Here is a 13510-nt window from a genome sequence, read left to right as displayed (position 1 = left end):
ACTAAAGAAATTGTCAAAAACGGTGTCTCTGTGTTTTTATTACTTCTTGACACTTTCTTGGTGAATGGGTAGGGGTACTATACTCCTTCACACGGGGGGGGGGGGGGGTCTGGGATCTGGTGGCCCTCTTGTTAAAGGGGGTTTACAGATCCCCTCACTTTATTCTGATACATGTGCCCCAGGGCAGTACCCAGGCCCCCTTACCCCTTTTATGGCCAATTACTTGCATATAAGCCTTCAAAATGGTCACTTTTCTCATGATCGGCTCCCATAGACTTAAAGGGAGTTTGCTGTTTGGGGCAGCCTGGGCTCAGAGGAAGTAGGTTGAATGATGCTGACTGTCATTCAATCCAGAGGACTGATGACATCTAGTGGCAGAAACAAAGTACTTTGGGGGACAGCTCTGGATTAAAAATTAGTATCGCAACAAAGCTGCTTTCTTATTTAATCTTGTAAAGGGCTACTATTTTTAACATTATAGCTCACCAAAGCTAAAAACATTGCAAGTGTAATCATCTAACCTTTAGTCTAATCTGACGTTTTATGGCAGAAGCTTAGTATATTTTGACAATGTAATAAGCTATCCAATGCCATACTGAAATAGGAGCAGACTGTGGGAAAATCTGCCTTAGCCTTTCTTCACATTGATTTGATTTGGCAAGTCAAATTGCACGCCAAATCGGCGGCTTTTTCTGGCAATGTCACTGTCCGAATCAGTGCGATGCTGACTTTGCGGCACTACGATTCCCAAAAGTAGTTTCTGTACTACTTTTGGCAACATTGGGAGGTGATTTGTGTAGACATCTGTGCAGGAACTCGCACAGGTGTCTGTCAAATCACCTTCAAAATTGGACTGGATTGCTTGGTTGAAATTGTGCTGTGTTCAACTAGCCTTAACACAGTGTGGGAGGTCAACAAGCCCCAGGGCCATGTCTTATATGGGTCAGACCTGTGCTACCAAAGTATACTTTCATATATACATAAAATAGCCATGCAATCTCCATTACTATGAGAATTATTATTATTATACAGGATTTCTATAGTGCCTACAGTTTACGCAGCGCTTTACAACATTAAGGCAGACAGTACAATTACAATACAATTACAAAACAATTCAATACGGGGGGGGGGGGGGGGATCAGAGAGCCCTGCTTGTTGGAGCTTACAATCTAGGAGGGAGGGTCAAGTTATACAAAAGGGTAATAGCTGTGGCGAATGAGCTAATGGAGAAAATAGTGCAGTTGTTAGATGGAGGCAGGATAGGCTTCTCTGAAGAGGAACGTTTTCAGGGATCGCCTAAAAGTGAATACATTTGGAGACAATCTTGGGGTAGGTTGGGGTAGCTAATTCCAGAGGATGGGCAAGGCTCAGGAGAAATCCTGGAGGTGGACATGGGAGGAGGTGATGAGGGAGCTAGAGAGCAGGAGGTCTTGGGAGGAACGAAGTGGGCGATTAGGTTGGTATTTTGAGACTAGGCTAGCGATGTAGCTGGGGGCAGAGTTGTTGATGGCTTTGTAACTTATTGTTAGTATTTTGAATTTAATTCATTGGGCAAGTGGCAGCCAGTGGAGGGATTGGCAGAGAGGGGTAGCAGACACTGTGCGGTTTGCAAGGTGGATGAGTCTGGCAGCAGCATTCATGATGGACTGAAGGGGGGATAGTCTATTTAAAGGTAAGCAAATGAGGAGGATGTTGCAGTAGTCAAGGTGAGAGATAACCAGGGAGTGAATCAGGAGCTTTGTTGTTTCATTGGTTAGAAAGGGACGTAGTTTAGAGTTATTGCTGAGGTCGAGGTGGTAAGTTTTGGAAAGTGATTGGATGTGGGGCCAAAACGAGAGAGTTCAGAGTCCAGGATAACACCTAGCACGCTGACATGTGGGGATGGGTGGATGGCTGTGCCATTGCTCTTGACAGATAAGTCGGGGGAAGAGGCATGTGGGGGAGGCACATAGATTTTCTATTTCTATTTTTCTTATTCAAGTCAGGTGATTGGCTGGGCCATTTTAGCAACTTTATATTCTTTCTTTGAAACCAGTTGAGTTTCCTTGGCTTTGTTTTTGGGATCATTGTCTTGTTGAAATGTCCACCCTCATTTCATCATCCTGGTAGATGGAAGCAGATTTTTTATCTAGAATGTCTTGGTACATTTTTCTATTCATCCTTCCTTCAATGCCATGACATTTGGCAGTACTGTATGCTGAAAAACAGCCCCACGCCATGATGTTCCCACCTCCAAACTTCACTGTTGGTATGGGGGTGTTTTTGGGGTGATGTTCAGTGCCATTTGACCTCCAAACATGGTGTGTATTATGGCATCCAAAGAGTTCAGTTTTGGTCTCATCTGACCAGACTATATTCTCCCAGTATTTCACAGGCTTGTCTAAATGTTGTACAGCAAACTTTAAACAAGCTTTAACATGCTTTTTTTTCAGCAATGGAGTCTTGCTTGGTGAACGAGCATGCAGGCCATGGCAGTTGAGTGCATTACTTACTGTTTTTTTTTTAAACAATTGTGCCTGCTAATTCCAGGTCTTTCTGAAGCTCTCCACAATTGGTCCTTAGCTCTTGGACAACCCTTCTGATAATTCTTTTCACTCAGAAATCTTGAGAGGAGCACCTGGTTGTGGCCGGTTTATGGTGAAATGATGTTCTTTCCACTTCCGGATTATGGCTCCAATAGTGCCCACTGGAGCATTCAAAAAAAAAATCCTTCTGTAACCAATGCCATCAATATGTTTTGCAACAATAAGGTTGCAAAGGTCTTAAGCGAGTGCTTTACTTTTACCCTTCAGGAGATGTTTCTTGTGTGACACCTTGGTAATGAGACACCTTTTTATAGGCCATCAGTTGAGACTGAACCAACTGATATTAATTTGCACTGACAAGGGGCCAGATTGCATTCTAATTACTGATAGATTTCAGCTGGTGTCTTGGCTGCCCATGCCCTTTTGCACCTTCATGTGTTCAATACTTTTTCCCTGTGTCATTCCATTTTATTATACATGACTTAATTTCTGAACTAATTTTTTTGGGGGGTTCTCTGTATATGTGAATTGCATGGGTTGTTACCGACATGTTTTGAAAATTTCATGTCAATAGCACCTTTATAAATATATTTACCTAGAAAAATGATGACGTGTTCACTACTTATTTAACCTGCTGTATATTGTACATTCACATCAGCCCCTGCCCTCATGGAGCTTATAATCTAAGGTCCCTAACTCACATTCATTCATACACATATTAGGACCAACTTAGACAGGTGCCAATTAACCTACCAGCATGTCTTGGGTGTGAGGGAGAAAATCCACACAGGCACAGGGAGAACATGCAAACTCCAAGCAGGAGGCGATGTGCTTGGGATTTGACAATGACCCTAGTGCTTCTAGGCAGAAGTTCTAACCACTTAGCCACTGTAGGTTGCAGCATATCTCAATGCACCTTTGAAATACCACTATAAGTGGCTATACTGGGAGAAATGTGTACATTAGTCTTGACACATATGAAGTTGTGAATCCTCTTCAACTTCTAAAATCTGACCCTGATGGTTCCTAGATAACATAATGTCTAATGATTAGCCCATTTTAAAGGCAGAGTATCTATTTGGGACTTTATATGAGGTAAAGACCATTTAGGTCATATAGCTCCATCCCTATCTATTGAAAACATCATAAGGGAAAAGGTGGCAAGGGAAAAATTGGGACTTTATATGAAGCATGCAGTCTCCAGGGACAACCAACTATCAATAATAAAATTGCTTAAATATGTACATTGGAACCCTATTCAATAAGATAACATAAATAAATGATAGTGGTACTGTAACCTCTGGATAGAATCTGGAATACGCCTGAGCATATATAGTACACAATCTCAGAGAAAACCTACTATCAATGGTAATAATGTAGTTCTAGTTATTAAAACACAGTAGGACCATGATTAGTAGAATAGAAACAATTTTAATAGGGGTAATATAACCCATAAATACATCTGTATACACATACATATTAGTCATTTACATATGAAACAGTATTTACAATAATGGTAAAGATCTCCAAACTTGCTAGTCTGTCATATATTTTTAGGAAAGAGACCCTGGGTAAGGTATCTCAATCCTATACCACAGGATTAAGTATAAAAAATACAAATATAATATATAAATCCAGACACGGCTTCAAAAAACTCATATAAGTCCAGACACAGCTTTAAATAGCTTGACGCGTTTCGTGGTTTGGTAGTACCACTCATCAGGAGCAAGCATGTGGTAACAGTCTGGAATGAGATACATAATTGTCCAATAATTAACATATAGTAGAAGAAATAATAAACAACTTTAGGATGGGGCCAGTCCCATTGTAGTACTTACAAACAGGTCTGCTGTGTATAAAAGGCATGGTAAAACACTGGACAAAGGGGGCCCATCGGTAATGTCCAACACGGGAACTGAGGGGGCGTGTAGAGAGAGGGGACCCAAGCAAAAACCCCACCAAAGATGGACCGACGTCCTAAGACAACACATCTGTGTAGGACTGGGGATAGAGGTGGATAAATAGTGTCTATTGAAAACAGTATAGACAGTAAAAGTGATTGACCTCTCAGAGCTCAGCAGAGGGATACTTAAGAAGAGTTAAACGTGATATATAAGCTTGTGTCCCCTTTCACAGGCAGGTAACAAAAATTATAGATAAGTGGAGAACCTGTGTAATGCTATTCTTCTTATATGTATTCAACTTTGTTGCTGTAAACTTTTTAGTATCTTTTTATTTTGTGATCTTTTTTGTAATCTTCTTTTTTATTTGTAGATGTTGTGCCTGAAGTCCCTCCCCGAGCACCCCAAGTAATCCTTCATCCAGTGACTTCTAATCCAGGGTATGTAGTTCTTTCTCCTATCCACTGTGTTCAGTTAATAAGAGTGTATACTTTACCTGAAAAAATAGAAGACCTTTTATGTCACAAAGATATGGACAGAGCTCCTAGGGCCCGCATCCTTCACCTCCTGACTGGTGTAACAATCCATTTTTGTTGACTACAGATAAAGAGAAAGCTAGCACATGGTCTATGTATATAAAGATTTTTGTTTGTAGCATGTCTTAAAGCAGTTGTAAACCGCTGATGTTCAAAAAAAAAAAAACCTGCAGGGCAATGGCATAATGTGCTAGTATGCACTGCATACAAGCACAATATGAAATAGTCACCCTTGAACAAATCTCTCCAGTGCTGTAAAGTCACCACTGAGAGGGCTGATATCTTTCCCTGTCTTTCTTCCAGGTTCGTAATCATGATCCCGGCACGATGCTCTGAAAGTTCTGGCAAGGTATGCCGGACCTTCAAAGTGCATGCACCAGTGATGTCACTAGCTGCATGCAGGGTGAATATCTCCTAAACGGTGCACGTTTAGGAGATATTCATTTTACCTACAGGTAAGCCTTATTATAGGCTTACCTGTAGGTAAAAATTACCAAGCGGGGTTTACTACTGCTTTAAGATCCAGCGCGAATGCAAGTTTGTGGAAAGGCTGGTTTGCAAACCTAAATCAACTCATATTTGGCTGAGAGGCACAATATACAACCAAGCAACATTTTAAAAACTTCATACAGTATCTCACAAAAGTGAGTACACCCCTCACATTTTTGTAAATATTTTATTCTATCTTTTCATGTGACAACACTGAAGAAATTACACATTGCTACAATATAAAGTAGTGCGTGCTTCTGCTTAGGAACTCCTGTCTTTAAATTTGATATGTTCAGTGTATTTCAGGAACCAAACTTGCAAAGGTGCACCAGTTACAATATCTCACAAAAGTGAGTACACCCCTCACATTTTTGTAAATAGGTTTCTAACACCCACCAGCAAGGTCTCTAACACCCACCAGCTCTGTGATGTCATCATGGAGGAGTGGTAGAGGACTCCAGTGGTAATCTGTGAAGCTCTGGTGAACTCCATGCCCAAGAGGATTAAGGCAGTGCTGGAAAATATTGAAACTTTGGACCCAATTTAGACACTTTCACTTAGGGGTGTACTCACTTTTGTTGCCAGTGGTTTATACATTAATGAGTTATTTTGAAGCGACAGCAAATTTACACTGTTATACAAGCTGTACACTCACTACTTTACATTGTAGCAAAGTGTCATTTCTTCAATGTTGTCACATGAAAAGGTAGAATAACATATTTACAAAAATGTGAGGGGTGTACTCACTTTTGTGAGATACTGTATAAAGGTATGAAAGCCTAACATGTTTTATTCAAAAAGATTAAATGCCTGTTTTGAATTTCTTTAAAAGGAAATAAAGAAAGGAATTAAGGACCATTAATACATAATAAATCTGTCACTTTTTTATTTTATTAGAATTAAGGCTCTTTCTTTGTTTTAGACAGAGTTGGATAGGTATAGAAAGCATCTCATGGAAATTTCCTGGTCAGACATAGACTACAACAAAACAAAAGGAAAGCCTATCAAAAACAAAAAAGTATTGGCCCCCACCTCATCGAATTCTTTTTCGGCTCCCACTGAATGCCAGGCCCTGCTAAGAGAATGACAGGGGCAGAGGCTGGGAGTAGAATCGGCTCCTTTTAAACCCCACCTGCCAGTGGAGCATGAGGCTTCACACTCACCCTCAGCTTATTTCCACTTGCCTATTGCAAGCAGGCGAGTGGAAATTTTATTTTGAGGGCTGTTTAATTGACTTCTGTTGGAGAGACATGCTGGAAAACTTTTATTGATCAATGGCTGCAGTTAGTCATTTGCAGTTGCTGATCAGTGTATTCTGACAGTCCCGCTGTCAGAATACAGTATTCTGGCAGGGGGTTCCTCTATCCACCTCTTTTGTGGCTGAAAAAAAAAAAGTGTATAGTCAGCTTAAGAATCTATCATGCTTTCATTAACTGTCATCACAGGAACACAGTGAGCGCCTCAAAAGCATTGCGGTGCATTTTTATTGTCTAATCAGCAGAAAGGGGACACAAAGATTCAGATCTCCAATAATGAATGCTTGTGTCACTATTTTGACTATTTTGACTTTACACTCTAGGGTACAGTGGACTTACCTTACCTTATTCAGCACTTCACTGGCGGCATCCCTTCCTCAGTGGCTTTCCCTTCCTCTGCTCTCCACGGGCATTGGCGGCTTCCGTTTTCCTCCCTCGTTCTCGGTGGCCAATCAAGAGTCTTCTCTTTTCAGCCAATCGGAAAATGGGTCTCAGACCTGCTTCTGATTGGCCGGATTCAGGAATTTCATTGCAGGGAACATTGTTTTTCTAATTTGTCTGACGTTGGGGTTTCATTTGGGTACTCAGCCTTGATTTAGGTTTATGTGTCACTGACTGGATGAATAACGTTTAAACATTGAATTGTATTCATTTAATTATTTGGAGTAACAGAATGGGAGTAAATGGTGATGTTCACCTCTTATTTGCAAGAGGCCCCAGACCCTCACAGACTATGTTGAAAGTTTCCATTACTAGCATGCCTTTTGGTTGCCCTGTTCCTATGCTTCTTTTGTCTGTCCTGATGCAGTTAGCTCCTAGTGTGTTTATTTGGTCAGTTCTGAATTCTTTTCTGACCATCTTGGGTCAGGCAGAATCTATTTAAGACCCTGGCTCCCAGGTTTGGCAAGAATTTTGCGTGTGGCTAAAACAGGGCCTGGACACCCGTCTGGTTGGGAAAGTGCTTAGCATCAGGGAGAGGTTCCAGAGGAGTAGTGAAAGTGCAGGGACGTGTCATTCTTTCTGGATGCCTCCCCACTTGGGTACGGACCAGACAGGTCGCATTCCACTCCTTCAGACAGATGCTGTCAGCATACCTGATACCTAGTTCTACTAACATATCACTTTTACATGATGTGAATGCTCCCAATTGGGTTGCCTTGCAGCTAGGCCTACTCTTTATTGCCGAACTTCAGTTACAGAATTTGTCTGTTTTTCTTCACTGGGACTGAGTGTTTTCTGCCGCCGTACCATACTGCACCTACTCACAAGCATTTCCAGTCACAGATACTATAAATATATTTAAAAGCATGTCTATCTTTTCAGCTAATGATGGAAGTATAAAAGGAGATTTCATGTTTAGCTTCACAGATGAAATAAAATAACAGACATAAATTAATCCTCCGGCAGGGAGCAGTGTGGGCAGCTGTATAAACAGGGAAAATAAAATGAATTGGCAATAACTGCAGCTTTTGATTCTGTCATGTTTTTATTTGCACCTAGTTTCATTCCAAGAGTTCAAAATATAAAAAATATAGAGAGGAAATTAATGAGATTGTGGTTTTTTTTATATATAATTAATTACAAATAAAATGCAATGCAATACAATATTATGTGTCAAAGCAGTATTTATACAATTTTATTAGAGCAGATTGTGTGAGGGTAGTGTTACAAACAGGGATGAGTGTAGCCAATTTCTCAATTTTTCTATTAAATATAATAAATATCAAAAAGATGAACTGTTCTTGCTAAATTATAGGACTTCCTGAAAATTAGAAGTATCAGCATGTATAAATTCAAGAGAGCCAAAACATTTGCGATTTGCTGATCTTCAGATTCATTTGGTTTTCAGATCAGTTCACTTACCATCAAGTTTTGACTACTTCATGGAACTTCCAGACAAAATGGTGTTGTATAAGTAGATGAGCTGGGCTTTTATATAAAATAAAAACCGTGTCCTCTTGTCTCACACACTTGCCCCAGCCCCCTTCAAATGTAAACTCTTACAGTTAGGTCCCCCTCTTTTTTATTTTCAATATATATATAATTATAATATTTGAATAAACCTGAATAAACCAGTAGTAGTACATTTTGTCACAAATAAACATCAGGTCCATAAACCCAGGGGCATGGTGTTTGAACACGCCAAAAAACTCATAAGAGGTGGAGGCCAATATTGTACCCTTTCACACTGTGAGGCCTTCTGAATGTACATTGTTGGTGACTCTCCTTTTTATATTTTTGACCACAGTTCTTCCCAGTATGGAAGTCAGTATCGGGCATGTATCCTTAATCCTTTCCCCTTTGCTCCTTTTTTTCCCTTTACGCCTTTTTTCCCCTCCTCCTTCTCATTCATTTTTTTTTTCACATCTCCCCATCCATCTTTTTAATGTCTATCTTACCCTCCCTCCCCTTTTTCTTATATTCCTATTCTTCTATACTCTACTTCAGTTCTTCTCTTATTCTCCCCTTCCCTTTACCACTCCTCCTCCTCTTTATTTTTCCTCCTATTTTATATTTCTTTTAATACATTTTTACTTTTTTCCCACTGTTATTGTTTTTCTCTTTACTCTATCTCACTCCTGCTTAGTGTTTTTCATCTTACCTTCATCTTATCTTGTTTTTTACCCTTCTCATTCTTGCAACCCACTCTCTTTCCCTTCTTCATATTTCCCAACTTTATTAAGGTTCTTGGTTCTCTCTTTTTGTTCAGTTTTCCTGTTCTGTTCCAACTGTTGCGTTTGTTGTCTGTCTTCACATTGCACCTTGCTTGGTGGGATCTATTCAATTTCTCCCTTTTTTCACCATCCTCCAACAGGCTCTTCCTATTTAACTTGCAACAGCCTCGCTTGTTGTTTTGACAACTGGTGGCCAGGTGCCTTGCCATCATGGGTTTCAATGGCATCAAGGGCTTGGCCGCTGGTGCGGGCTATGGTGTGGGCTGCCCCAGTGTGCATGTTCCTGTCACTAAGCAGATGATGTCCGGTCACCTGGCCACAACGATGCCTCGCCTGGTACACCTTATAGATCAGGCAAATCTAGTGCTCAGGATTGTGTGGTCAATGATCCAGAACTCTAAGGTATGATAATTATTTGGCTATGCATCATCTGCTCAGTATACTGGACCCAGGACTTTTCTATTGACATAACATTTACATATGGGATATATTATATAACAGGGTCATTATTGGATTGCTTTGGTGGGTTTCATGACGTCATATCATGTAAGAGGTCAGGGGTGGCCTCCGGTACTGGGGGATGCCACTTTAAATGTTCTTCGCACTGTATCATGCTCTTATCACATGCCTGACAAAGGGGTCCCGTGTGGCCCTGAAACATTGCACTTAACCACAGTAATGTAATTACCGAATAAATACTTGGACATTATTTCAATGATTATTGGTGTGCTGGTGACAAATACTTTGGTTTATGGTATTTGGATCCAGATGGCAGTTGCTGCTGCAGCACCCGTTTACTCCATACCTTTTCCAGGAACATGTACAATGGGAATTTATATACATACATAATCCTAATTGTAATTGGGGCTTCCAGATTCCTACAACTCCCCCCAACCCCCATAAATTCCCATATTCCTTTTAAGCATCAGGTCTGGGGAAGAGATCCTTGTCCTCCAACATTGGAACAAGGTGCCCTGCAAGGGGGAAGGCTTTGACACCCACTCTGCAGGGTACCCCCCCCCCCCTTCCATCTGTTGAAAGCCATATGGCTTGGTAGGGTGCAGGTTTCTGTGTGACCTCCCTATTTAACAACTCAGTCTGCTTGCAATAACTTTTAAAATACCTTTTTCAGGTGTTGGTTTATTTACTTTTAACTTTTTCTCGGAATGAGCAATAAAGGACTACATCATATTGTTCTGTAACGTGCAGTTTTAAGGCATGGTAAAAGGCTTCCTGAGTTTATCTCCAAGAAGCTTAAAAAAAATCTGCATTTTCTTAGATATTCCTTGAGAGCTGGAGCAGAGCAGTTGGATTTTGGAATAGCTATAGGCCCTGACATAATGTATGAGCTACTCCTGTGTCTGTTAGCCTGAAGTTTCACTTTAAATGCACGATTCACCATTTACTGAACAAGAGCTGTTAATGTTTTAGCCTCTACTATGCAACAGTAGGCTATCTAAGTTTCCCTTATTTGAATTTCCCAAATTTTATGAGATCATACAAATATCAGTAATTATAACTGAATTTTTTATTATTTATTCCAGTAATGAAGGAAATCCATTACTTCAAATTGAAGTGGAACCAACATCTGAGGTAAGATAATCAAGCTATTTAATTAAGTGGAGAACAACAAAATGTTCCATTATTTTTCTGATCTCTGACAATTTGTAGAAAAACTCACTATTTAGCAAACATGGGAACATAATTACTTACAGTAGCGCATATGCTTAATTAGAAGTCCTTTAGGTATTATTATTGAAATGGACTAGCTATTATATGTATCCCTGTCAGATGAAAAGACATTTCTAGACCTGTTATAGATGACAGTATTGACCTGTTGTACATGACTATAATTTTATAAGGTAATATGAACTCCTAACCCATAATGGACTAAACACTCGAAGGTCTGTTGATTGATGTTTTCACCCATGAATCATACATTTCACCTAAGATTAACACATGCTCCACTTAAGATTTATTTTAAGAAATGTGTTAGTATTGGGTGAAAGTTGTGTTTGTCTCCAATTAAAACATTGATAAATAGATCCCCATTTTTCGATTTAGTTCTGTTCTCACTGTATACAGTAAGTGTTTTAATAAGTTCATATTTGGCGTATAAATCTGTTTTAAGCAATACTTTCACAATACCCATATTCTGAGTTCTCAATATGCACAAAGGACAATGTAGGTAATTCATAAACAGTGTCTATAATATGCTTTATAATTCCATTGTGTCTCCGCATGGCATATATTGGAGTGGTGATATATTGATGTACCTGTTGTAAACAGGTATGTGAATTAGTGGCAAACATTGCATGTGGAGACACTCTGTCCTCATTCGAGCTGAGCTCCTTCCCTGCTGCAGCAACTGTAACCGAGACACTGCAGCGCCATGTAATTTTATGGCTGGGCTGGTGGCGCACGATGGGGAAGCTGAGACACTAATTATCCATCAGTTCTTCTCCCCCTGTGATTGACAGCATACAGTGAGTGGATCCATAGCCAATAGCCAGCTTGCTATTGGCTATAAAATACACCCACTGCCTGTTTTTAATCACAAGGAGAGAGTGTGCCTAATGGTGTCCCAGCTTCCACACAACGATCCGCCCACTGTTAGCATCACTGGTTGCCAGTAGGCTTTTGGCTGTGAAAGTGGAAGTAAACCCTGGTGGGTTTTTCTTCCTTTTTTCTTCCCTGCAAAGTAACAGCATAATTTGCTAGTATGCATCGTATACTAGCACATTATGTGACATCTGCAAATAAAGCCTGCGTCATCCATCTTCGCCCGTCTTCCTTCTGGGGCCGGGGACTCTGGCTGTGTGTCTGGCCAGAGCCACATGGCATCACTCCCGGTCATGGCACACGCTACTGAAGAAAAGGCACGGGCGGCCGTTCCTTCCTAGCGCATGCGCCAATGACATCATCGTGCAGTATACAGTAAATATCTCCTAAATTGCGCATGTTTAGGAGATAATTACAGTACCTATAGGTAAGCCTTATTCTAGGCTTACCTATATATACAACTTACACAGGAAGGTTAACAACCTCTTGAAGCCAACAATCCCTCTAGCAGCCAGTGACAGGTGAGGAGGGGGTAGTGGCAGCAAATATGCCGCTACACAACATACAGAGATAGGCAGAATGCCTATCTCTGTACACCAGCCTATAGTCTTATTTACCTCAAATATCATTATCTACAAATTAGAGGTAGTTATTTTTTTAATTTGGTGCAGTAGTAGCATAACTTTGTAAAAGCGTCAGTATTAAAGTGGTTGTAAACCCTTACAAACCACTTTGACCTACAGGTAAGCCTAGATTAAGGCTTACCTGTAGGTCCAAGAAATATCTCCTAAACCTAAATGGTTTAGGAGATATTTACCTGAAGACAGCCACCTCTGTCTACGGCGCATGCGCTGTAGACAGCAGCACGCAGGCCCACTGGGTAAGCCGCAGATCACTGTGATATGCCGCGAGTGTCGGCTCCCATGCGCATGCACGGGAGTGACGTCATCGCTGCTCCGGCGAATCACAGCGCCGGAGCAGTGAGACCCACAGGAGACTACAGGGGAACTACAGGGGACAGCGGTGACTTTGCTGGCTCCTGTGTCAGGTAAGTGACACATAATGGGCTACTATGGGATGCATAGTAGTCCATTATGCTTTACCTTTACAGGGAATGAAAGAGGAAGTAAACTCATCAGGGTTTACTTCCTCTTTAAGATCTACCTGAATTTACTGAACACATTGAAAAAGCTACTGAAACAGACAGCAGATATTTTTTTTTTAATCTGACGCAGGCCATTGTAAAGGGTCCTGTTGCCAGAAAAGTGTTGTTAGGCCTCTATTGAATTCCCCCAAGTTTATCTAGTAATCATTCACCATATCTTTTATTGTGGTGGAGAGGTTAAAAGAAGTGACAAAGGGAAACAATGGCCATTATATTGCTGCCAATAGTTATCAAAAGAGATATTTATCTTGCCATATGAAAGGAAAAATTACACTTTATAATGCTTAAACAGTTCAGAAATTAAAATTTATTTAATTGGTATTGGCATTTAAGCAATCAAGCCCTGAAAGTTTTTGAATACCAATTTTCTTGCAAAAAATTGCTAACAAAAATATAATACA

At 40.5% G+C, this 13510-nt stretch overlaps 1 protein-coding gene across 3 annotated transcripts in view; it reads left to right on the top strand.

The window, feature by feature from the left end:
* Nucleotides 1-13510, top strand: part of KSR2 (kinase suppressor of ras 2) — a 683331-nt gene that overhangs the window by 502489 nt on the left and 167332 nt on the right. For all 3 annotated transcript variants that reach the window (XM_077462057.1, XM_077462058.1, XM_077462059.1), the window contains 2 exons: nucleotides 4800-4866; nucleotides 10927-10975. In XM_077462057.1, coding sequence (XP_077318183.1) covers nucleotides 4800-4866; nucleotides 10927-10975 — 116 coding nt within the window. The remainder of the gene's footprint in view (nucleotides 1-4799; nucleotides 4867-10926; nucleotides 10976-13510) is intronic.

This window comes from Lithobates pipiens, unplaced genomic scaffold (genome assembly GCF_037356315.1).
Source record: "Lithobates pipiens isolate NorthernLeopardFrog02 unplaced genomic scaffold, aLitPip1_a1.2 Scaffold_3, whole genome shotgun sequence".
NCBI classification, from domain to species: Eukaryota; Metazoa; Chordata; class Amphibia; order Anura; family Ranidae; genus Lithobates; species Lithobates pipiens.
The sequence above is the reverse complement of the archived record's forward strand: the minus strand, read 5'-3'. Positions and strand labels throughout refer to the sequence as shown.